A 25,304-nucleotide genomic window follows, 5' to 3' on the forward strand; every position below is an offset into this window, starting at 1 on the left:
TTTCATAATAAGTCATGAAAATAAGAAAATCTTTGTCATTGTCATTATCAGTGGACACAAAATTGTTTTTTTTCCATAAAAGACAAGGGTGGTTCACTGACAGGAGATCTGTGACTAGTAGTATTCCACAAAGATCAGTGCTGGCACAGATCGATAGATATATGAATCATATATATGTGGTGTGGTTAGTAAGTTTGCAGATAATTCAAACTTGTATTGGTGAATACAGTAGATTGGTGAACTACAGAGAGCGAAGAAGGTATCAAAGGAAGGTGCACAAAAATGCTGGAGAAACTCAGCGGGTGCAGCCGCATCTATGGAGCGAAGGAAATAGGCGACGTTTCGGGCCAAAACCCTTCTTCAGACTGATTGGGGGGAGAAAGAAGGAAAAGGGGTTGGGGGGAGAAAGAAGGAAAGGGGGAGGAGGAGCCCGAGGGCGGGCGGATGGGAGGGTGGGAGGAGACAGCTAGAGGGTTAAGGAAGGGGAGGAGACAGCAAGGGCTAGCAAAATTGGGAGAATTCAATGTTAATGCCATCCGGACGCAAGGTCCCCAGGCGGAATATGAGGTGCTGTTCCTCCAATTTCCGCTGTTGCTCACTCTGGCAATGGAGGAGACCCAGGACAGAGAGGTCGGATTGAGAATGGGAGGGGGAGTTGAAGTGCTGAGCCACCAGGAGGTCAGGTTGGTTATTGCGGACTGAGCGGAGGTGTTCGGCGAAACGATCGCCCAACCTACGCTTAGTCTCCCCGATGTAAATCAGCTGACAGCTAGAGCAGCGGATGCAGTAGATGAGGTTGGAGGAGATGCAGGTGAACCTTTGTCGCACCTGGAACGACTGTTTGGGTCCTTGAATGGAGTCAAGGGGGGAGGTGAAGGGACAGGTGTTGCATTTCTTGCGGTTGCAACAGAAAGTGCCCGGGGAGGGGGTGGTGCGGGAGGGAAGGGAAGAATTGACAAGGGAGTTGCGGAGGGAGCGGTCTTTGCGGAAGGCAGACATGGGGGGAGATGGGAAGATGTAGCGAGTGGTGTGGTCACATTGGAGGTGGCGGAAATGGCGGAGGATTATGTGTTGTATTTGCCGGCTGGTGGGGTGAAAGGTGAGGACCAGAGGGACTCTGCCTTTGTTGCGAGTGCGGGGATGGGGAGAGAGAGCAGTGTTACGGGGTATGGATGAGACCCTGGTGTGAGCTTCATCTATGGTGGCGGAGGGGAATCCCCGTTCCCTGAAGAACGAGGACATTTCCGATGCCCTGGTATGGAATGTCTCATCCTGGGATCAGATGCGGCGTAGGCGAAAGAATTGGGAGTAGGGGATGGAGTCTTTACAGGGGGCAGGGCGGGAAGACGTGCAGTCCAGATAGCCATGTGAGTCAGTGGGTTTGTAATGTATGTCGGTCAGGAGTCTGTTCCCTGTGATGTAGATGGTGAGGTCAAGGAATGGTAGGGAAGTGTCGGAAATGGTCCAGGTGTATTGGAGTGGCGGGTGGAAGTTGGTGGTGAAGTGGATGAAGTCAGTCAGTTGTGTGTAGGTGCAGGAGGTGGCCCCAAAGCAGTCGTCAATGTAACGGAGATAGAGGTCGGGGATGGGGCCCTGGTACATAGAATTGTTCAACGTACCCGACAAAGAGGCAGGCGGAGCTGGGGCCCATGCGTGTGCCCATAGCTACGCCATGTGTTTGGAGGAAATGGGAGGAGTCAAATGTAAAGTTGTTGAGGGTGAGGAGAGTGTCAACTGGGCAACCTATACCCAGCCACTGACACTCTCCTCCGCTTCTCAGAAGCGTCTAATCTGAACTAGTCACAGAATCATATGGCATGGAAACAGGCCTTTCAGCCCAATTTGCCCATGCCGACCAAGATGTCCTATCTAAGTTAGCCGTAGTACAAAACAATGGATCGGCCACATTTGAATAATGTGCAGTTCTGGTTGCCATATTACAGGAAGTATGTGGATGCTTTGGAGTATGAAGAAGAGGTTCACCACATGTTAGAAACAAGGAACTGCAGATGCTGGTTTACCAAAAATGACACACAGTGCTGGGGTACGGCAACAGATCAGGCACATTTCTGGAAAACATGGATAGCTGACATTTTGGGTCAGGACCCTCTTCAGACTTATGCCAGCCTTCTACACTCACTGGGCCTTATTCCCAACAGCTGGCACGACATCAACTGTCTTGACTTCTCCAGTCCCCTTATCTATTCCAATCTCAACCCCTCTGAACACAGCCCTATGGTCACTCAGCAATAATCCCAATATTCTCATTAACTCGCCGATAAGGGAGGTGCCATTGTAGTCTGGCTGATGCCACGAGTCAGCTCTCCAACACTTTCTCATACCTACTGCCTAATCATGATCACAGACGAACACCAGGTCATCATTCCCCAGACCATTTCCAATCTCATCACATCTGGAAATCTGCCCTCCACAGCCTCCAAATTTATGGATCCTAGCCCCACACTGACAACTTCCATCTCCTTCCTTAAATCCACAAACAGGACTGCCCTGGAGACCTATTATTCCTGCCCACAAAATTTATCTCCAAATAAGTTGATTCAATCCTATCCCCTATCGTCCACTCCCTTCCAACCTACATCCGAGACACCTCACACACCCTTCAATAACTTTCAATTTCTAGGCCCCCATTGCCACATCTTTACCATGTATGTCATTTTGAAGAAGGGCCCCCCCGAGCCAAAACGCCACTTATCCATTTCTCCAAAGACGGTGCTGCTGCCTTTGAGTTACTCTAGCATTTGTATCTTTTTTTCACCAGATGATTCCTGGCCTGCAGAGCAATAAGAAGAAGCTGAACAAAGTTGGATGGTTTTCACTCGCACTCGGACAACCCGATATAGAAGTATATGAAATTGTGAAAGGCATAGATAGGGGATATAAACCCCTAAATTTAAAGGTAAATGTTTAAAGCAGGTGAGCAAAGCAAGTTTTTTTTAACTTCAGAGTTGCTGCAATCTTTGCACCATTCTGCTGTTTTGCATTCATCATCGTATTTTATCTATCTTTATCATGTATACTGTGTACTCCATGAACTTCGTGCAAACAAGGAATTCAGTCCACACTGGTGTGTATGATACTAAATTAATCTGAATGCAAGTTTACTTTCACACAGAAAGTGGTAGATGCTTGGAATGCTCGGTCAGGGATTTGGTCGAAGTAGATATGATACAACGTTTGAGTGGGATTTAGAGGAATACGTGAACCGGAAGGGAAGAGGGCAATGGACAATGTACAGGCATAGACACAAGATAGACACAAAATGCTGGAGTAACTCAGAAGGGTCTCGACCCAAAACGTCAACCATTCCTTCTCTCCATAGATGCTGCTTGTCCCGCTGTGTTACTCCAAGTATTTTGTGTCAATCTTCTTTAGGATTGATTAGATTGGCATCATGATTGCCATGGACATAGTGGGCCAATGGGCCTGTTTGGTGTTCTATTGTAATGTTTTTTTCCAATTACTTCCCCTGATCTTTAGGCATGTAAATGACCAGCAACAACATCACCTTTTCCAACCTATCAGTTTTCGGTACATTCGAAACATAGAAAAATAGGTGCAGGAGTAGGCCATTCGGCCCTTCAATCCAGCATTGCCATTGAAGATGCTCATGGCTGATCTAAAATCAGTACCCGGTTCCTGCTTTTCCCCATAACCCATGATTCCTTTAGCCCTAAGAGCTAAATCTAACTCTCTCTTGAAAACATCCAGTGAATTGGCCTCCACTGCCTTCGGTGGCAGAGAATTCCACAGATTCACAGCTCTCTGGTTGAAAAAGATTTTCCTCATCTCAGTCCTAAATGACCTACCCCTTATTCTTAAACTGTGGCCCCTGGTTCTGGACTCCCCAACATCGGAAACATTTTTCTTGCATCTAGCCTGTCCAATCCTTTAAGAATTACTGCACTCCCTCAATAACAAGAATATTATTCCTCGAATTAGACCAAAATTGCACACAATACTCCAGGTGTGGTCTCACCAGGGCCATGTATAACTGCAGTTGGACCTCCTTGCACCTAAACTCAAATCCTCTTGCAATGAAGGCCAACATGCCATTAGCTTTCTTCACTGCTTGCTGTAACTGCATGCTTATTTTCAGTGACTGATGTACAAGCACACCCAGGTCTCATTGCACCTCCCCTTCTCCTAATAGAAACATAGAAAATAGGTGCAGGAGTAGGCCATTCGGCCCTTCGAGCCTGCACCGCCATTCAATATGATCATGGCTGATCATCCAACTCAGTACCCTATACCTGCCTTCTCTCCGTGCCCCCTGATACTTTTAGCCACAAGATCCACATCTAACTCCATCTTAAATATAGCCAATGAACTGGCCTCAACTACATTCTGTGGCAGAGAATTCCAGAGATTCGCCATTCTCTGTGTGAAAAATGTTTTTTTCATCTTGGTCCTAAAAGATTTCCCCTTTATCCTTAAACTGTGACCCCTTGTTCTGGACTTCCCCAACATCGGGAACAATCTTCCTGCATCTAGCCTGTCCAACCCCTTAAGAATGTTGTAAGTTTCTATAAGATCCCCCCTCAATCTTCTAAATTCTAGCGAGTACAAGCCGAGTCTATCCAGTCTTTCTTCATATGAAAGTCCTGACATCCCAGGAATCAGTCTGGTGAACCTTCTCTGTACTCCCTCTATGGCAAGAATGTCTTTCCTCAGATTAGGAGACCAAAACTGTACGCAATACTCCAGGTGTGGTCTCACCAAGCCCCTGTACAACTGCAGTAGAACCTCCCTGCTCCTATACTCAAATCTGACACCATTCAGATAATAATCAGTCTTCCTGTTCTTGCCACCAAAGTGGATAACCTCACATTTATGCACATTATACAGCATCTGCCATGCATCTGCCCACTTACCCAACCTATCTAAGTCACCCTGCAGCTTCATAGCATCCTCATCGCAGCTCACACTGACACCCAGCTTTGTGTCATCCGCAAACTTGGAGATGCCACATTTAATTCCCTCACCCAAATCCATAATATATATTGTACCGAACCTTGCGGTACCCCACTAGTCACTGCCTGCCATGCTGAAAAGTTCATTCCTATTCTTCGCTTCCTGTCTGCCAACCAGGTCTCTATCCATGTCAATACCCTACCCCCAATACCATGTGCTCTAATTTTGCATACTAATCTCTTGTGTGGGACCTTGTCAAAGGCTTTTTGAAAGTCCAGATACACCTCATCCACTGGCTCTCCCTTATCCATTCTACTTGTTACATCCTCAAAAACATTCCAGAGATTAGTCCATGCTGACTTTAACCAATCCTGCTTTTCCAGGTGCAGATCTTCCCCACTTACCGATATCAGGCTAACTGGTCTATAATTCCCCGTTTTCTCTCTCCTTTCTTTCTGAAAAAGTGGGGTCACCCTCCAGTCCACAGGAACTGATCCAGTCAAGAGAACATTGGAAAATGATCACCAATGCATCCAAGTTGGGAGGACATGGTACAGTTGGTGAGGCCACATTTGGAGCATTGTGATACGTTTTGGTCACCCTGTTATAAGACATATGGTGTTAAGCTGGAAAGGGTGCAGAGAAGATTTAGAAGAGGATGTTGCCAGATCTCGAAGGCCTGAGCTATAGGGAGAGGTTGAGCAGGCTAGGACGTTATACCTAGGAGTGCAGGATGATGAGGGTGGATCATGTTGAGGAGCATAGAATCATGAGAGAAATAGATCTGGTAGCTGTACAGAGTCATTTACCCAGAGTAGATGAATCAAGAACCAGAGGACATAGGTTTAAGGTGGGGCGGGGGGGAAGATTTAATAGAAACACGAGGGCCAATCTTTTTTTACACAACGGCTTGTAGGTATATGGAACGAGTTCCCGGAGGAGGTAGTTGTGGCAGGCACTATCACAACATTTAAAAACATTTAGACAGTTCATGGAGAGATTTGGTTTGGAGGTTTATGGGACAAACGCAGGCAAGTGGGACTAGTGTAGCTGGGGCATGTTGGTCGGCATGGACAAGTTGGACTGAAGGGTCTTTTTTTCACACTGTATGACTGACGCAGTCTGAGACATGTCAACTTTTTTTTTTTAAATAAAGAGTCAAAACATTTTTTAAATTCAGCTCAAGGTTGTGCAGCATCTGTGAAGGGACTGGACAGACAACATTTGAAGATAGGGTCCCAATCTAAAACATCATCTTCCATTCCCGCCAGATGCCAGGGCTCTGCCTTTTTTTTTATTGTTGCCAGCCGGGCAACCTAGGCAGCTTTTTAGGTTGCCAAATGAGTTTAGGTGGTCATTTAAGACGGCTTACATGATGTTTGTGATAATGTGCTCGGATGAAGTGTGTAGTTACCAGTCGGAATTATGCTCAATGAAGCATTCACATATTATACTGCTTCAAATCAAGTCACAAATTATATATATTCACCAATCAAGACATGATATATACCACAATGAAATGCAGCAAAGTTATAATACAGTATCTCAACTCTTTTTACACGTTGCAATTAATGCAATTTCTATTATTTCTTTCCACTTCCAAACAAAAATGCGGTTGGATTATTCAGCGTACGATCAACCTGTGTCAATAAATCCTGGACCATGATAACATATATGCTTAACCATGCACACTACAGATTGATGCAAGCATGTTTTCTGTGAAGGACCAAAAATTATCATGACATGGCCATAGCATGGGTTGTTATTGCTATTGGTACAGAAACACTCTCGCTTCCCACATAACTTATCCACAACAAAATATACAGGTTGCAAGGACATTTCTAAAGGCAGTTTATGATAATAGCTGTTGACTATACCCATCTGACAGGTTAAACATTACACTAACTGACAAGAGATGGCCAAAGGACACAAGTGCAGCAAATGGTCTTTTGGTAATAATTTTAAAAGTGTCAAAACACCAGATTACTGGACATTCAGATAAGTATGTGTTGTGAACAGCAATGAAGATACCCAGTTTACACGCACTAGATTTTAAAAAAAATATTCATAAACGCTGTTTCCATCATTCCCACTTCAGAATTAACATTAAAATTTTAACTGAAATATGTCCTGACAAAAATTTGTGATGTATATGACCGACTATAGAAGTAAAACCTGGATAAAACAAATAGTTGTGAATGTTGCTCATTAAATAACTACAGTACTGATACTTCATATTAAGAGCATTGATTTGCCGTTAAAATGAATTCTGTAATAACGTGTCAACGGTGGCAGTGACAATCAAACACTGCGGTTTTAATGTTTCATGGGTTCACAATTTAATTAATCCATCTTTATAGATAATACCAAATAATAACAAGGGCCTCCCCCTTCCTCCCACCTCCCGGCCTCAGCATGTGGGAGGGTTTGTTTTGAAAGCGTTGTTGCTGTTGGAGTGGCACACAGCCTATCAGGGCGGGTGGGGTGCGGGAGAACGAGGAGGTGGAGCCGCTGCTGTGCGGGGCCTGTCATGCGCTCTGACCCTCCGTCACCCCACACCTAGTATCTTTGCCCCGCACTACAGCCGGCGCCGACACGAAACGTCACGTTCCTTTTCTCCAGATATGCTGCCTGACCCGCTGAGTTACTCCAGTTTTTTGTATCTTTCTTCAGTATAAACCAGTATCTGCAGTGCCAATCCAGGCAAAATGACGCCGCATTTAGGTTGTCCGGCAGCATTTTAGGTGGTCATTGGCATCCAGGCAACCGCTAATTTCGAGCCCTGGATGCTGCCTGATCCGCTGAGGAATCCATTCCCTGTAAATCCTTGCACTTATCTAAAATCCTTCTAAATGCCACTATCGTATCTACCTCCACCCCATCCCTGGCAGCATGTTCCAGGCATCCACACTGTGCAAAAAAAAACGTGCCACATATATCTCTTTTAAGATTTGCCCATCTCACCTAAAAACTATGCCTTTTGGTCTTTGACATTTTCACCTCTGAAAATGTTCTCCCGTGGCTACCCTACATATGCCTCTCATATATACCTCCGAGGTGTCCCCTCAAACACCAATGCTTGAGAGAAAATAATATTAGTTTATCCAATCTCTCCTTATAGCTAATACTCTCTAGAGGAGGCAACATTTTGGTAAACCTTTTTTGCAGCCTTTTCAAAGCCTCCATATCCTTCCTGTAATGGGGCACAATACTTCAAATGCAGCCCAAACAAAAACCAATGAAGTGGCAACATAACATTCTGACTATTATACTTAATGCTCTGACCGATGAAGGCAAGCATAGCATCTGCCTTCTGAACCACTCTATCTACATGTGTTGTCACTTTCGGGGACCTAGAACTTGGTCCTCGAGATCACTCCATATACATCAATGCTGTTAAGTATCTTGCCATTAACTGTATACTTTCCCCTTACATTCGAACTCCCAAAGTGCAATATCTCATACTTATTCAGATTAAACTATAGCTATCATTGATCTGCCTATTTCTGTCGCTGGTCTATATCACCCTCCATACGTTGAAGTTAGACACAAAATGCTGGAGTAACTCAACGGATCAGGCAGCGTCTCTGGATAGAGCCTGAAATGTCACCCATTCCTTCTATCTAGAGATGCTGCCAGTCCTGCTGAGTTACTCCAGTATTTTGTTTCTATCTTCAGTGTAAACCAGCATCTGCGGTTCCTTCCTACACACTCCATACAGCCTGTTTCACTGTCCACAACTCCACCAATTTTAGTGTCTGCAAATTTATTAATCAAACCATCTACATTTATGTCCAAGTCGTTTATCTATATCACCAAAGTCCCAGCACAGATCTTCTAACAGTCACAGACCTCCAGTCAGAATAGCATCGTTTCACCAAACCCACCCTTTTTTGAATAAGCCAGTTCTGAATCCAAATAATCATTGTGGATCCCATGCATCTTAATCCTCCGAATCAACCTATCGTAAGGAATTCATCAAATGTTTTACCAAAATCCACGTGGACAACATCCACTGCCCTCCCCTCAGTGAACACCTTTGTTACCTCCTCAAAAATCTATCAGATTCATGACACCATAAAAATGCATTGATATCAACACATTTGCACCTTTATATTCAGAATTCATGCATTAACAAACCAAATTAATGGATGATTTGCAATGCACTCCTCAATAAATAATGAAACAAAAAGTTAAAAAACACTGAAATGCAACCAAAAATCAGTGCATAGTGGAAAATATGTTACCTGAATGATAAATAACAAGTAATGCAAATAAATATAATTTGAGAAAAGCACATCCATTTTTTTAGAATAAAGCAATCTAATGTTAGCATGCAATCAAATTAATATTTGAAATAATCTCAAATTGTTAGACTGGAATGACATTTCATAATCCCACATTACCCAATCTTATTTTCCATTGTTTACTATAATATAATTTTGTTGAATTGGTTCTGAAGTTTAATTCTAAATTTAGATAAGGTTTTGCATCACGGAAACAGTTATTTTGTCATACAAATTTTAACAACAAAAAAATTCATTCCAGGGAGCAAATCATTGTTGCCACTTTGAGCAAGATAATTCAAAGGCAAAATTCAACCAGCACCCGATCACAGGAAACCAATATTGAAACACTGTGGGCTTCGGTTACTATTTTTATTCCAGAATAACACACGTAGTACATATAATGGGTTTTTTTTGCTCGTCCGTATTTTTAAATACCATAATCATAAAAATAATCAGATCACCAACTTTAATCAATTCGTTCCAGAGTTCAAAGAGAGGGTTTACATTTTCGGTGCTTAAATCCTTCACCCCTTTTAGTTGCAACACAATTAATTTCAAATATTAAGAAATATAGAAGAGCGGGAAATATAGTTCATTCCCGTCACGCCTTTTAAATCTACCCCACTCTCGTCGTGTCCGCAAACTTTCAAATTCAGTTAAAAACAGTGGGGATCATCCGGAGAAAATTGGCGAGGGGTGTAAAAAAAGGTGGAGAAATCCCCATTGCGCCCCTTTACCACCAACGTGCGAAGTTGGCGGCAGGTGAGAGAAATTAACCCTGGGACCGATTTTGATAAGGACACAATGTAAAACCGTTTTCGTAGAAACAATGAACTGTAGATGCTGATTTACAATGTTTTTAAAGACACAACATGCTGGAGTAACTCAGCGCGTCAGGCAGCGTCTCTGGAGAACATCTGAAGAAGGGTTTCGGCCCGAAACGTCACCTATTTCCTTCGCTCCATAGATGCTGCTGCACCCGCTGAGTTTCTCCAGCTTTTTTTGTGCAACCTTCTCTGGAGAACATGATTGATAGGCGACGTTTCGGGTCGGGACCCTTCTATTCCTGCACTCCCGCCAGCTGCCCCGCCGCCCTCAAAAGCCGGGCCCGGGCTGTTTACTGGAGCAAAGACCCGATTCAGCTCAGCGCCGGTTTGACCCACTCGGCTACTGGAGCTCAGAGCGACCCCGGTCACCAGGCCCGTCTTGTCCTGGAGCTCAGACCCCGGTCACCAGGCCCGGCTCAGCCTGGAGCTCAGACCCCGGTCACCAGGCCCGTCTTGTCCTGGAGCTCAGAGCGACCCTGGTCACCAGGCCCGGCTCAGCCTGGAGCTCAGACCCCGGTCACCAGGCCCGTCTTGTCCTGGAGCTCCTGGTCACCAGGCCCGTCTTGTCCTGGAGCTCAGACCCCGGTCACCAGGCCCGTCTTGTCCTGGAGCTCAGACCCCGGTCACCAGGCCCGTCTTGTCCTCAGGGCGACCCCGGTCACCAGGCCCGGCTCAGACCCCCGGTCACCAGGCCCGGCTCAGCCTGGAGCTCAGACCCCGGTCACCAGGCCCGGCTCAGCCTGGAGCTCAGACCCCGGTCACCAGGCCCGTCTTGTCCTGGAGCTCAGACCCCGGTCACCAGGCCCGTCTTGTCCTGGAGCTCAGACCCCGGTCACCAGGCCCGGCTCAGCCTGGAGCTCAGACCGACCCCGGTCACCAGGCCCGTCTTGTCCTGGAGCCGACACCGATCACCCGGCCCGTCTTGTCCTCAGGGCGACATCGATCGCTCGGTGCGGCCTCGGGCCTCGTGGAAGAGGCGTCATCGACGCACCAACAGTTTCAAACAACCACTGACTACCGCGACATGGTAAAGACACGGCGACCGGGGCCTCTCGGCCGCCCTCGCGATCCCGCTCTACTCCCCCGCCCCGCGCTCCCAGACATGCCGCAGCGAAAGGCGAGGCGGGGTGATCGGGCTCCGGCCTGTCCCCTCCCCACCCCGCCCCGGCCCAGCCCCGGCCCCCCGGCCCCGACATGGCGCAGCTCCTTACCCCGCGAACTGCGGCGATCCGGCCGCCATTGTGAGAGCGAGCGAGCGAGCAGAGCAGAGCAGGGCCTGCGTCAGCGACGTGACGTCAGCGCGTCCGCCGGTCCGGACACCCGGCACCGAGCCGCCGTTAGTCCTCCGTGCCGCCGCGCGGCGCTATGGGGGCGCCCTAGCAACCAGTTGGCAACAGAGCTGACAACAACCAGTTGGCCACAGGACATTTGCCATGAACAACATCTCTCTTGATGTGAGGCACAAAATGCTGGAGAAACCCAGAAATGCTGGGTGAGGCAGCATCTATGAAGAGAAGGAATTGGCGACGTTTGGGGTCGGGACCCTTTTTCAGACTCTTTTGATGCCTCGTTTTCACACCTTACCCTTCCTTATCTCAGATTCAGATTCAGATTCAATTTTAATTGTCATTGTCAGTGTACAGTACAGAGACAACGAAATGCATTGTCTGTGTGTCTCCCTCTGCCCTGACTCTCAGTCTGAAGAAGGGTCAAAGAACCTGTTTGTTTTTTTTGGTTTTTTTAATATTTTATTTTATTAGAAGTAAGTACAGTCATATGGCACCAAAGTGCCTAATATATATTTTCATAATACATTTTATGTACAACTTCTTTTTTTTTTGTTACATTGAAAAAAGATGAGAATAAGAAAAAGAAGTTAGATAGTAAAGGATAGAAAGATGTGAAATATATAGTGTGTGAAGAAAGAAAACGAGTAAATGAAGAAAGTTGAGAGAGAAAATAGTGAAAAGAAAAGGAGATCATTATTTATAATCTTGACCAACCCTCGTCCAGTCCTGAAACAGTTATTTTTTACAATTGTGTTGCCTGTTCCTCCAGTATCCTGTGTCTACCTTCGATGTAAACCAGCATCTGCAATAGGGAGGTTGCACGTAAGGTCACTGGGTTATAGGGCTTGACTCACGGAGCCGCTCAATCCATCTGGAGGACATCGCAGCTTCCGGTATATGTTGTTAATACACGAAAAGCGTACTTTCCTACCTGTTAAAAACTGCCAAAATGGTGAATTTTTACGCTTAAAAAAATTGTGGAAATCGGTGAGAGACGTGAGAGACGTACCCAACTTCACAATTCCAAAAGTGAAGCAAAATGAAGGTAAAGAGAAGCGAGAGCTGAATGGACAACAACAGCTAAAGTGGTTGGCGAACATTGGCCGTGCAGATATCGGAATTAAAAATATTGGGAATTATCGCGTTTGCTCACTGCATTTCATCAACAGTAAGGCATTATTTGTGTTTTTTCTTGATTCCTTTGGTATCTAAAAAGTCTCAGAAGTGATAAATCTGGCTGTAAATTTTGCTTCAGAAGCGTTTTCTTTTTGTATGTAAAAACCCACTGAGAACCATGGGCGATTTAAAAATTTCACAGACAGATTTATCACCTGAAACTTTTTAGATGCCAAAGAAAAAGCACAAGAATAAACCGCAAATAATGCCTTACTGTTGATGAAATGCAGTGAGCAAACGGTCAATGTTCGCCAAGCACTTCTGCTGTTGTTGTCCCTTCAGCTCTCGCTTCTATCTACCGTCATCTCTCCTCACTTTTGGAATTCTGAAGTAGGCTAAATGTCTCTCACGCTTATCCCGATTTCCATAATTATTTACAGCGCACAAATTGACAATTTTGGCGGGTTTTAACGGGCCCGCTACGCTGGAAACAATGGTCAGTGCTTACCTGCAGTTCATCGCGTGTACTCCAGTTGGCGTAGCATAGCAACAGTACGGGTCATGGGTCGTGACCCGACTGCCGTGCAATCTCCCTATTCCTTCCTACACACACAGCTGACAACGATGGCTTCTGCATCGGCGAGACCAAGTGCAGGCAAGGCGATCGTTTAGCTGAACACCTATGCTCAGTTTGCCTAGACCTACCTGATCACCTGGTTGCTAAACACTTTAACTCCCCCTCCAACGGAATCCCACCACTAGCCACCTTCCCATCTCCATCCCTTTCCGCTTTCCACAGAGACCGTTGTCTCCGCAACTCCCTGGTTAACTCATCCATCCCCACCCAAACCACCCTCTCCCAGGTACTTTCCCCTGCAACCGCAGGAGATGTAGCACCTGTCCCTATACCTCCCCCTTCGGTGACAGTCCTTTCACGTGAGGCAGAGGTTCACTTGCACTTCCTCCAACCTCATCTACTGTATCCACTGTTTCAGGTGTGGACTCCTATTTATCGGCGAGACCAACGCAAGCGCGGCGATCGTTTCGCTGAACACCTCCTCTCAGTCCGCCTAGGCCTACTTGATCTCCCGGTTGCAAAATACTTTAACTTCCCCCTCCCATTCCCACTCTGATCTTTCTGTCCTGGGTCTGTCCACTGTCAGAGTGAGGCCCAGTGCAAATTGGAGGAACAGCACCTCGTATTTCGCTTGGGCAGCTTGCACCCCAGGGGTATGAATATTGACTTCCCTAACTTCGTAACGCTTGCTTTCCCTCTCTCCATCCCTCCCCCTTCCTAGTTCTCTGACCAGTCTGACTGTCCTGCTGATTAAATGTCGTCTCTGTATGCTTTGTTGTCACATTCTCCTAACTAACGATAATCTATTATACATTTCCTTGATCTGCATCCCCTTTGATGTCTCATTTTCAGACCTCACACTTCCTTATCTCTGCGTATCCCACTCCCCTGACGCTCAGTCTGAAGAAGGGTCTCGACCCGAAACATCACCCATTCCTTCTATCCTTAGATGCTGCCTGTTCTGTTGTGTTTCTCCAGCATTTGTGTCTATCTCTGCTGTTAGTCCTCTGTGTCCACCACTTCCTGCAGTTACCCTTCATTGTTGCATGTCACAGACTTCATACAGTTTGGTGAAAGATACAATTATACTGAATCATGTTTAGGTTTTGTAAGTTACAGTATAGGAGCAGAACTAGGCCATTCAACCCATCACGTCTTCTCTCAGTTTATGAGGATATTGGCTGGAAACTGTAGTTGCGAAGAACTGAGGAAGAGTCCCGATTCAAAGCATCACCATTCCATGGTCTCCGAAGATGTTGCATGCTCCACTGTGTTACTCTGAAACTTTGTGTCTTTTATTTGCTGCCTGATCCACTGAGGTCCTCCAGAACATTGTGTTTTCAGTGGAAACCTGCATTAGCAGGACTGTGTAACTATTCTGAAGAAGGGTTTTGGCCCAAAACGTTGCCTATTTCCTTCGCTCCATAGATGCTGCGAGATGAGTTTCTCCAGCTTTTTTGTGTACCTTCGATTTTCCAGCATCTGCAGTTCCTTCTTAAACACTGTTTAACCATTTATTACTTGCTGCATTTGTGTGCTAGTGTTTTGAAACAAGGAAAGCCAACGCACAATTGCAGTGGGTAATAGGGAAGGCTGATGGAATGGTGGCCTTTACATCAAGAGGGATAGAGAATACAAGTACTGGAGTCCTGTCATAACTGTGTAAGGCGTGCTGTGAAAAGTTTGTAACCCACTAATTAAGAAAACACATTATTTTATCAGAGGTAGTTCAGATGACGTTGACCTGCATGGAGATCTCTAGGTTTGGGGAGTCTTGTTTATTAAAGTTTAGAAGAATGAGAGCTGATCTTATAGATGCATGCAGATACAGCAGGCAGTGAAGAAGGCATGTTGGCCTTCATTGCGAGAGGATTTGATTTTAGGAGTAAACAGTTCCTGCTGCAGTTGTACAGGGCCCTGGTGGGACTGCACCTGAAGTGTGCAATTTTGGTTTCTTAATTTGAGGATGGACATTATTGCTATTGAGGGAGTGCAGCGTAGGTTCACGAGGTTAATTACTGGGATGGCGGGACTGACATATAATGAAAGAATGGGTCGACTGGGCTTGTATTCACTGGAATTTAGAAGGATGAGAGGGGAGAGAATAAAATTCTTAAAGGATTGGACAGACTAGATGCAGGAATAATGTTCCCGATGTTATGGGAGTCCAGAACAAGGGGACACAGATTAAAAATAAGGGGTAGCCCAGAGAGTTGTGAATCTGTGGATTTCTCTGCCCCAGAAGGCAGTGGAGGCCAATTCACTTGATGTTTTCACGAGAGAGTTAGATTTAGCTCTTGGGGCTAAAGGAATCAAGGGATATGGGAAAAAAGCAGGAACGGGGTACTGATTTTAGATGATCAGCCATGATCATAGGGTTCAAAGGGTCGAATGGCCTACTCATGCACCTATTTTTCTATATTTCTATAAGATTATTAAGGAGCTATCCATAATAAAGAACAAGGGACGGTGGTAATTTAAAAATGAAATTTAATCTCACAGATGGTTGTGAGTCTTTGGAGATGATTGCCACAAAGAGATGGTGGATAGGGGCTGGGGTTGGAAAGTCTTTGGCTGAGGTGGATCGATTTCTAATCAGTAATAAAATCATTGGTTCAGGGGAAAGGGCAAGAAAGCTGACTTAAGGAATCAGCCACAGAGCAGCATGATCCAATCACCCAGAGGCTAAATGGCCGACTGACCGATGGTGTTATGCTCAAGTCATAGAGTGGTACAGCAGGCAAACAGGCCCTTCAGCCCACCTTGTCTTAGTTTCATAGCACAAGAACAGGCCCTTCGGCCCACAATGTTTGTGCTGAACATGAGGCCAAGACCAGCTCTTCTCCACGTGCACATAATCGATACCCCTCCATTCCGTAACGTTTTCCAACTACTGCAGTGTTAAACTGTACTGATATACTTCTTCTCATTGCACTCCATTGAAGGACACCAATTCTACCTTCCAGTTTCTCCATTTCTGTTTGCATCTGATCAACTTTTCCATCTTTGGATCTCCCAAAACATCTTCTTTTGTTGTTAACCAAGTATTCCCTTCCACCATCATTGGCAGGCCCCTTGACTTTATCTGCATCATTTTTTTCTGACCATCTCTTTCCTCCACCCAACACACTCCACAATCCAGAGCCAGGATTCTCTTTGTAATCATCTTACAGTTTACCAGCCTTTAAATTATTTAGAACTAACCTTTACAGTTTCCAACACTTCCAATCTGATGTCACTTTCATCTAGAGTACCATCCCTCGTCAGTGTCCAATGTAGACCATCCCCCTGGGACACTGTACTTCACTTCTCCATCTCTGCCAATACACACTCACTTTCCCATGTAACTGCAGGAGTTGCATTATCTGCATTGGAGAAGGCAGGAACGGGGTACTGATTGTGGATGATCAGCCGTGATCACATTGAATGGCGGTGCTGGCTCGAAGAGCCGAATGGCCTACTCCTGCACCTATTGTCTATTGTCCATTGTACCTCTGTCCATCTAACGTTTGGTGCATTCAGGTATGTTTCTGTTAACTATTCAGTGTTTGCTGCTCATAATGAAGTCTCTTTTACATCAGGGTAATTGAAATCAAATCTATCAAAAAATAAACAGATACTGCTGCTGCTGCTGCTGGAAACCTTACATAAAAACAGAAAATAATGAAAATTCACAGTGCCTGCAAAACTTTACAACTACAATTTTCAATGGTTTTCATAATAAGTCTTTGAAGTAAAAAGTTAACCCTGTCTCTTCCTCCACAGATGTTGCCTGGCGTGATAAGAGTTTGCAGCATTTCTCTTTTTATTCCAGAATTTCCAGTGTCTGTAGTTTTGTTTTTGCTTTTAAGTTGTATGCAGAACAAATGGCTAAAAAACATTTAAAATTGCTCCCAGTTCAATAGTTTTATTGCAATACAAAACAGAGAAATATCAGGATTTAACTAGTGTGTGGTCCTGTCCTGCCATTTACATAATTGGAGACCTTTAAATTATCTTTAATTGGGCTTTATCTCATACTAAATGTTGTACCCTTTTGCCCATTATCTGTGCACTGTGGACACTTGATTGTAATCATGTACTAGACCAAGTGAAGACCCGTTGGGTCTGCTCCCGCAATGCAATATTCCATCACTCACCAGTTCACCCAACGCAACCCGTTCCCCCAATTCAATATTCCACCACTTTCTCTCTCCTGTCCACCCCCCCCCCCCTCCTCCTTCCTTCCTCCTCCTCCCCCCCCACCCCCCCTCTCCTCTCCCCCCCCCCTCCAATCCTCGGCACAGTGAAATAATGCGGGGGTTGGGGTCCAGGAGTGGGGAGGGGAATGAATCACCCCATGTGAGGGTTGGGGTTTGGGAGGGTTGAATCACCCCATGTGGGGGTGGGGGTCGGTCGGGGGGGGTGGGGTGAATCACCCCTGTGTGGAGGTCAGGGTCCAGTGCCGGTGCAGCACAGTCAGTGACTCTGGGTGGGCGGAGGGACCAGATTGCCCCCAACTCTGCTGCAGCTGACGGGGACGTTGCTGGGTTTTGCATCCCCATGTGTCCAGAGGCCAGAACCATGGCCCCGCTCCACACGGCCCCGTGTGTGGGCGCTGCCGACCCACAGCCTGTCGCAGTGCAGCCGCACAGGGGAGACAGGGCGGCCGTGGACGGACAGCGCTGACCCTGGGGGGAGAGTGGGGGCTGTCCCGAGGGATCCGCTCCTTCGGCCGCTCACTCGGTGGCTGAGTATTCCTTGGTGCTCGGGTTCCGGGCGCTCAGTCACCCTCCAGCCCCGGGTGGTCGTGGGCAGTAGTGATGTTGGCGGTTTTTACCAGTTAAGAATGTACGTGTTGCGTGTGTGGCACTACAGAAGGCTTGAGCGACTACATGCGTCACGCCCTTTGACCTTATGACCTTCCGTGCAACCCCCCCTATTTAAATGCCCCCTGACGTTACTCGAAGCTGGTGCCCGCCAACCCCCTCCTCCCCCCAGTGTTGGACATTGTGACATCACTTTGGAAGTGGGTTGAAAGATTTTCAATTTGAAAACTTGGTTTTGGGTACTTTTAAAATGCTGTAACTTGGGAAATATAGATGGAAATGTGATGGGAAGATGTTTATCGCCACCACGGGAAATATGTGAGTAGGATGTGTGCAAATGGGAAGGCTGTGGCCTTGCGTTTGGAAGAAGATAGGAAAACCAGATTGACACAGAGACACATCTTGGGAACATGTGGGCACAAACAACAAGACGAAGACTTTTAATTATATAGAGATAGTCTTTTCTTTGACTGGATAGCACGCAAACAAAAGTTTTTCGCTTTACTTCGATGCACTTGACAATAATAATAAATAAACTAAACTGAACTGAAACAAAGTTGGAGGAAAACATTGACATGCAAAGCCAAAAGCCGTGGAGGGAGGAAATAAAAGGCAGTAAAAAAAATAAAAACGAGTTGTTGATATAGAGGGTAGGTCTTGAGGAGATATACGTGGGAATGGCAGAATCCTTAACTGAATGTTGAGTAAACTCAATGTTGAGTCTGGGAGTCTATAAGAAGCCTGGTCGAAATTTGTAGTACTATTCCTCAAACATTGCTGGTATTTTCTCCTGCAAGGATTGATCTAACTCAATTTTGAAAATCGTCATATTTCGCCATCCTGTCAGGCGGGAGCTACATACTGAGTAATTTTTTTTTCATGTTGCTGTTGTCAATCGCCTTTAAGTTTGTGTCCTCTCATTCGTGATGTTTACATGAATGAAAACAGGGTCCCTCTGTCCACAATATCTCAGTAGTTTCAATGTTCAATCAATAACAACCCAGATTCCTCACCTCATTATAGGTGACACAGTAGTGCAGCTGTTGGAGCTGCAGCCTTACAGCATCAGAGAACCGGGTTCAAACCTGACCTTGGGTGTTGTCTGTGTGGAGTTTGCACATTCTCCCAATGACCACTTGGGTTTCGTCCAGATGCTGGGGTTACATAGACATAGAAGCATAGAAAATAGGTGCAGGAGTAGGCCATTCGGCCCTTCAAGCTTGCACCGCCATTCGATATGATCATGGCTGATCATCCAACTCGGTATCCAATCCCTGCCTTCTCTCCATATCCCCTGATCCCTTTAGCCACAAGGGCCACATCTAACTCCCTCTTAAATATAGCCAATGAACTGGCCTCAACTACCTTCTGTGGCAGAGAATTCCACAGATTCACCACTCTCTGTGTAAAAAATGATTTTCTCATCTCGGTCCTAAAAGACTTCCCTCTTATCCTTAAACTGTGACCCCTAGTTCTGGACTTCCCCAACATTGGGAATAATCTTCCTGCATCTAGCCTGTCCAACCCCTTAAGAATTTTGTAAGTTTCTATAAGATCCCCCCTCAATCTTATGAATTCTAGCATGTACAAGCCGAGTCTATCCAGTCTTTCTTCATATGAACGTCCTGCCATCCCAGGAATCAGTCTGGTTCCTGGGGGTTTCCTCCCACATCCCAAAGGCATGCTGATTTGTAGGTTGCTTGGTCTCTAAATTGCCCCTAGTGTGTAGACAGTGGAATAGAAAGTGGGATAACCTCAACTTAGTGTGAACGGGTGATCGATGGCCGCTGTGGATTTGGTGGGCTGAAGGGCCTGATACCATCCTGTATCTTTCCATCAATCATCACGTGATCTTCATCAGCATGTCTCAAAACATTAGGGTTGTGAAAGTAGGGCAAAGATTGGTCTTGTGGAAGTAAGGAACAGTGATATAATATTGTAGCTGAAAGCCCTGTAGGGGGAGCTCCTACAGTGTCAATAAACAGTATTGAATGAGGGTACACAAAAATGCTGGAGAAACTCAGCGGGTGCAGCAGCATCTATGGAGCGAAGGGAATAGGTGACGTTTCGGGCCGAAACTCTTCTTCAGACTTGGCCCGAAACGTTGCCTATTTCCTTCGCTCCACAGATGCTGCTGCACCCGCTGAGTTTCTCCAGCATTTTTGTGTACCTTCGATTTCCCAGCATCTGCAGTTCCTTCTTAAACAACAACTTATTCACAGTGCCTCTAATATAATCTTACTTTATCTAATAATATCACAGATGAAGAATATTTGGACTAGGCTACAATGCTGGCTCGCAGAGAATAATCCCATTGCTCTAATGTCCCCCTCGTTTTCCATGTACCCCTGCAATTTACTCCCTCTCATACATACCCATTTGTTCCCCTTTGATCTTTTTTTTTGCCATTAGTCATTTTACAGTATTTTACAGTAGCCAATTAACCCATGGGCAAGCCTTTTGGATGTGGAAGGAAATTGAGTTCCAAAGCAAATGTGCAAACTTCACGCAGACAGTGCCCACGGTCAGAATCAAAACCTGGGTCTGTGAAATTGTGCAGCAGCACCACTAATACCATATAAACAATTTGTTAAAATGGTAAAATATTTAGCTCCAGCTCTTTGATCTGATGGATTTTACCTAGGATTTTTTATAATCAGTACAGGATGTAACAGCATTTGTTTTATCCATTCTGTCAGCCCCACTTACATGCAGTCTTTTTTCAGAACATTCTTGCTGTTGTCATGCAGAGCTGGCTCACTTCGGAATGGCTGTTGTTAGATCTATGCAGCTGCTGTATCAGCATACATGCGAATCATGGACTGGCCCTTCAGTCCACTGAGTCCATGCAATCCAGTGATCACCCTGTACACCAGCACTATCCTATACGCTAGAGACAATTTACAATTTTACCAGAGCCAATTAACCTACAAACCTGTATGACTTTTATCCATTTGTCATTCAGTTACATATTCATAATTTCATAATGTATAGGAGCAGAATTAGGCCATTTGACCTAACAGGTCTACTCCACCATTCAATCATGGCTGATCTATCTTTGCCTCTCAACCCCATTCTACTGCCTTCTCCCCATAACCCCGATACCATTACTACCACCCTTGCCCATTGCTTACATGCAATGTGATGGTCGAAATGAAATCTCAAAAAGTTATTGGGTATTTTGGGAAAATGTTGCAGAGATCTACATAGGGCATTGTGGTAAATATTAAGACAGGAACTTTTAAGTTAGAACACTGACATGAATATTTGATAGACCCAAATTACATTTCTCCTCATCCCCCAGCACTCCTCCTCCTCTTTACCCTCCCTCTTCAATCCCGAGAGAGAGGGAGGGGGAGCAGAGAGGGAGGGGGAGGAGATAGAGAGTGAGGGGAAGGGGAGTAGAGAGGGAGGATAGAGGGAGGGGGAGGGGGTAGAGAGGGAGAGGGGCAGAGAGGAAGGCGGGTAAGAGAGGAAGGGGTAGAGGGAGGGGGAGGAGGGGGGAGGGTGGAGAGAGGTAGGGGGGGGGAGGGGGGAGAGAGAGGGCGAGGGAGGGGGTTTAGAGGGGGGGGGCAGAGAGGGAGGGGGGAGGAGGAGAGAGGAGGGGGGGGGAGAGGGGGTAGGAGAGGGCGAGAGGGAGGGGGGTAGAGAGGGGGGGGTAGGAGAGGGGGGGGGCAGAGAGGGCGGGGGTTAGAGAGGGCGGGGGCAGAGAGGGCGGGTGAGAGGGGGGGGGGGGCAGAGAGAGAGGGGGGGCGGGAGGGGAGAGGGGGGTTAGGGGTAGAGAGGGGCGGGGGGGCGAGAGGGAGGGGTGAGAGGGAGGGGTAGAGAGGGGCAGAGAGGGGGGTAGAGAGGGAGGGGTTAGAGAGGGTGGGGAGAGAGGGGAGGGGGTAGAGAGAGAGAGGGGGGGGAGAGGGCGGGGGTCTCCCCATGTCCCACTCCACCCCCCCTCCCCTCCCCATCTCTCTCTACCACCCCAATCCCCCACCCATCTCCCCCTTCCTCCTCATTTCCCTCATCCTCCTCCCTCACATTCCCTGCCCCAGGAACTAACCAGGTCATAGAACAGCGCCAGGGCCTGCAACTCGGCCTGGTTCTCGTACTCGGCCCAGTCCTGGCTGTAGACTCCAGGCGTTAGCTCGGCCGCAGCCTGAGCTCCAGTGCCGGCCCCAACTTCATCTCCAGCCTTCAACTCGGCCACTGCCTGGGCTATAGTGCAGGCTACGACTTCACGACCAGGCTCGTCCCTGACCACGGACACAGGCTTGTCCTTGGTACCAGCGGCGACTTCTTTTTCGGCCCTGGTCACGGCCCCATCCCAAGCCCCGGGCTCGGCCCTCACTCCAGCTCCAGCATTACCCTCCTACGCGGGCGCTGGAATGCCCCTCCCTCCCGGAGTGTCCCGTCCTGCCTTGCGAGTGCTTGGTAACGTCACTCGAGATTTTTTTCCGAAATAGGTGACATTTTTTCGGGCTGTTTTTAAAAATGTTAACTATTAAGAAGTTCGGAAATATAGGTGGGAATGCGACGGGAAGATGTTTATCGCCTCGACGGGAAAAATGTGAATAGAATGTGTGAAAATGGGGAGGCCGTGGCCTAGCGTTTGGAAGAAAATAGGAAAATTAACAACACACACACACACGCGTATTATAGAAATGAGGTGTCTGTCCTTTAAGGTTCACAGAGGCCTGGAAACAGGAAAGAACAAATTCTAATGGCAGATTTTACGGCAGATTGAGAACATGTACATCAGCAACCAACCAACCTACGGATTAATGTACTGCTGTCCAAGTGTGCTGCTTTATTGCACATGGTGTTGATATTAGATACTAACAGAGTGTTTCCCATGGTAGGCAAATCTAAAGCTGGCAACATAGTTTCAGAATAAAAAGGTTGCCATTTAACAAAGCAATGATGATGAATTTCTTCTCTCGGACACTCGTGAATCTTTGGAGTTCTCGACCCCAGAGAGTTGTGGAAGCTGAGTCGTTTTCAACTATAGCGGAATCAAATATTATGGGATTTGGTAGGAAATGGGAATTGAGGCCAAGATCTAATCAGCTACTACCTTATTGATTGGCACAGCAGGTTCAAGAGCATATGGCTTTTTTTGAGTGTTATTAAAGTTACACTCTTTGGACAATATTATATCGTACATCTGATAGTGTTTCGAAGATAATGGAAAGGGTTTGGGTGGTAAAATGACAAATTCCCCAGCAGAAGAAGAAGCCTCTTTTTCTATAGGCTTGTTGACATTGACCTTCCATGAAAATAGATATTGTGCTCTTATGGCCACAGTGTTTATGTAGCTGATCCAGTTAGATCTTTTCAAGTTGTACTTTCCTTCCATTGGGAAATTGAAAATTTATTGAACTTGGTTTATGAGACCACAGTGACCCACTTGATGTGTTAATGGATGGATGAATCGATATCTAGCAATGTCACCATTTCTGGCTTAAAATAAGACAATGATAACTCTGCCATAATATCACGGTGTAGAAATCTAGCAATTTGATTCTGCTGCACATCCCAAGGATGTAGTTGGAACTCTCTTTTGTTGAAGATGACCATTGCCTGGAACTTGTGTTGTACGATTATTACCTGTCATTTTTCAGCTAATGACAAGATTATCCAGATCTTGCTGCAATGCAAGTAAAGGCTGCTTGGTTTTCTGAGAAGTTGCAATTAGATTAAAAGGAGGAAACTTGATAATGATATCTCTTGGAGAACAATCCAATAGAATTATTTAAAATTCTTCAACCCCATGAAGGATGGGGTATAAGGAAAAATATACAATGGCTAGAATATTAAAACTCACAAATCACACAATACAAATACAAGGTCAAGGTAGGTTTATTGTCACATGTACCAGTTAAGGTACAGTGAAATTTGAGTTGCCACACAGCAATAACTATCACATTGTAAAAAACACTTTTACAAATGGTAAAGAAACTTAATATCTCCTGCTGCTTCCATCTAACTTAATACTCCTGACCACTTTCCATGGCAAAGAGAGAAGTACTGTTATGCTTGTTCTGAACTGGAGCTTACATTTCCCTAACCAAGAATAATTAGCCTCCTAAGTCCTCATTAAGTGGTGCGTTATAGAAGGAGAAGTTGGGCAGGAAAAATATCAGAGTTTGGCTCTGGTCAATTTAATAGACTGGTACCTTCAAATACCACTTTGATGAATGGCTGGCTTACTATTTTACCCAATGCAGTAAACAAATGCAAATCAGACAAATAGCAGATTACCGGTACTTGAATATCTCTTAATTGGAATTGGATTATTGGAGACACATAGGAAATAATAAGATTAAACGAGCTTACCAGTTTGAAGTTTGATCTTTATTTTATGAGGAGTTACAATGAGGGATTACGTGAAGAGCCCGCCAGCACACATGCGCGTCAATCTTCAAAGCAGCAGTGTGAAATCACAGATAACAGTTGTTGAACTGAATATAGCATGATTCGAGAAACTAGAACTACCAGCTGACCTTTATAAGAGAGGGTTGGGAGCGGGGGGCACGTAATCCCTCATCGTAACTCCTCATAAAATAAAGATCAAACTTCGAACTGGTAACTTATCGTTTAATCTTACTATTTTACATTGGAGTCACGTGAGTGACTACGTGAAGATTTCAAAGCTCTGTGATTTCATGCCGTGAACACGAGTCCATGCGTCACACACTGCATTAGTTGACCAAGGATGAGTGAACATTAATAATGCATTCAGACATGACATAGATATAGACATGCTGATGCTTTTTAATGAACAAATAATAATAATAGTAACCCCTCTCATCCGGGAGGAAACTATAAAACAGAACCTAAAATAGAGTTGGCAAATAGAATTGGCAAATACCCCCGGTCTGGCAATGGGTTTGTTATAAAATGTTTGGAAAGATCGTTTGTTTGACTATCCTGCAGCCGCTAGGATGTAGTCCAGCGGAACTTCCATAACCTTGCTGCTAATGTAGTTGCAGCCCTGGTGGAGTGAGATTTGAAAATGTCAGTGTTCACTCCTGCACAAGCCAGAACCCGTTTTAACCACTTGGAGATGGTCTGTAGTGATACCTTCTTATGAGCTTTTATGTAACTAACAAACATTGCTCGTTCAGAGCCTGTAAGGCTTTTAGTGACCTAACATACTGTTGTAGATGTGTGACCACACACAACCGAAGGTCCATGGGATATGCCAACAAATCTAGTTTGAGACCTGATGCCCCTGGTCTACTCTGCTTGAGTAAGTCATAAACATAAAAAGTTATTTTGCCTGCAGATGTAACCATCCTGTCCAGTTGCAGCTTATGCAATGACTGGACCCGTTGCGTTGAAACCAGCACCATGAGCATAACCACTTTGTAAGTGAGTTTGACCAAGGACAGGGATGTAGCTGGAGCCTACCGGCGAAGTGGCGTCAGCACAATGTTAACATCCCATATCTCTGCGTATCTGGGCCTGGGAGG

The 25,304-nt window shown here is 45.8% G+C and overlaps 1 protein-coding gene across 1 annotated transcript in view; it reads right to left on the reverse strand.

The window, feature by feature from the left end:
- Window positions 1-11,378, reverse strand: part of khdc4 (KH domain containing 4, pre-mRNA splicing factor) — a 59,066-nt gene extending 47,688 nt beyond the window's left edge. The window contains exon 1 of the mRNA XM_055631493.1: window positions 11,260-11,378. Coding sequence (XP_055487468.1) covers window positions 11,260-11,288 — 29 coding nt within the window. The 5' untranslated portion in view covers window positions 11,289-11,378. The remainder of the gene's footprint in view (window positions 1-11,259) is intronic.
- Between the last annotated feature and the right edge of the window lie 13,926 nt (window positions 11,379-25,304).

The sequence above is a fragment of the Leucoraja erinacea genome, chromosome 3, assembly GCF_028641065.1.
Source record: "Leucoraja erinacea ecotype New England chromosome 3, Leri_hhj_1, whole genome shotgun sequence".
NCBI classification, from domain to species: domain Eukaryota; kingdom Metazoa; phylum Chordata; class Chondrichthyes; order Rajiformes; family Rajidae; genus Leucoraja; species Leucoraja erinaceus.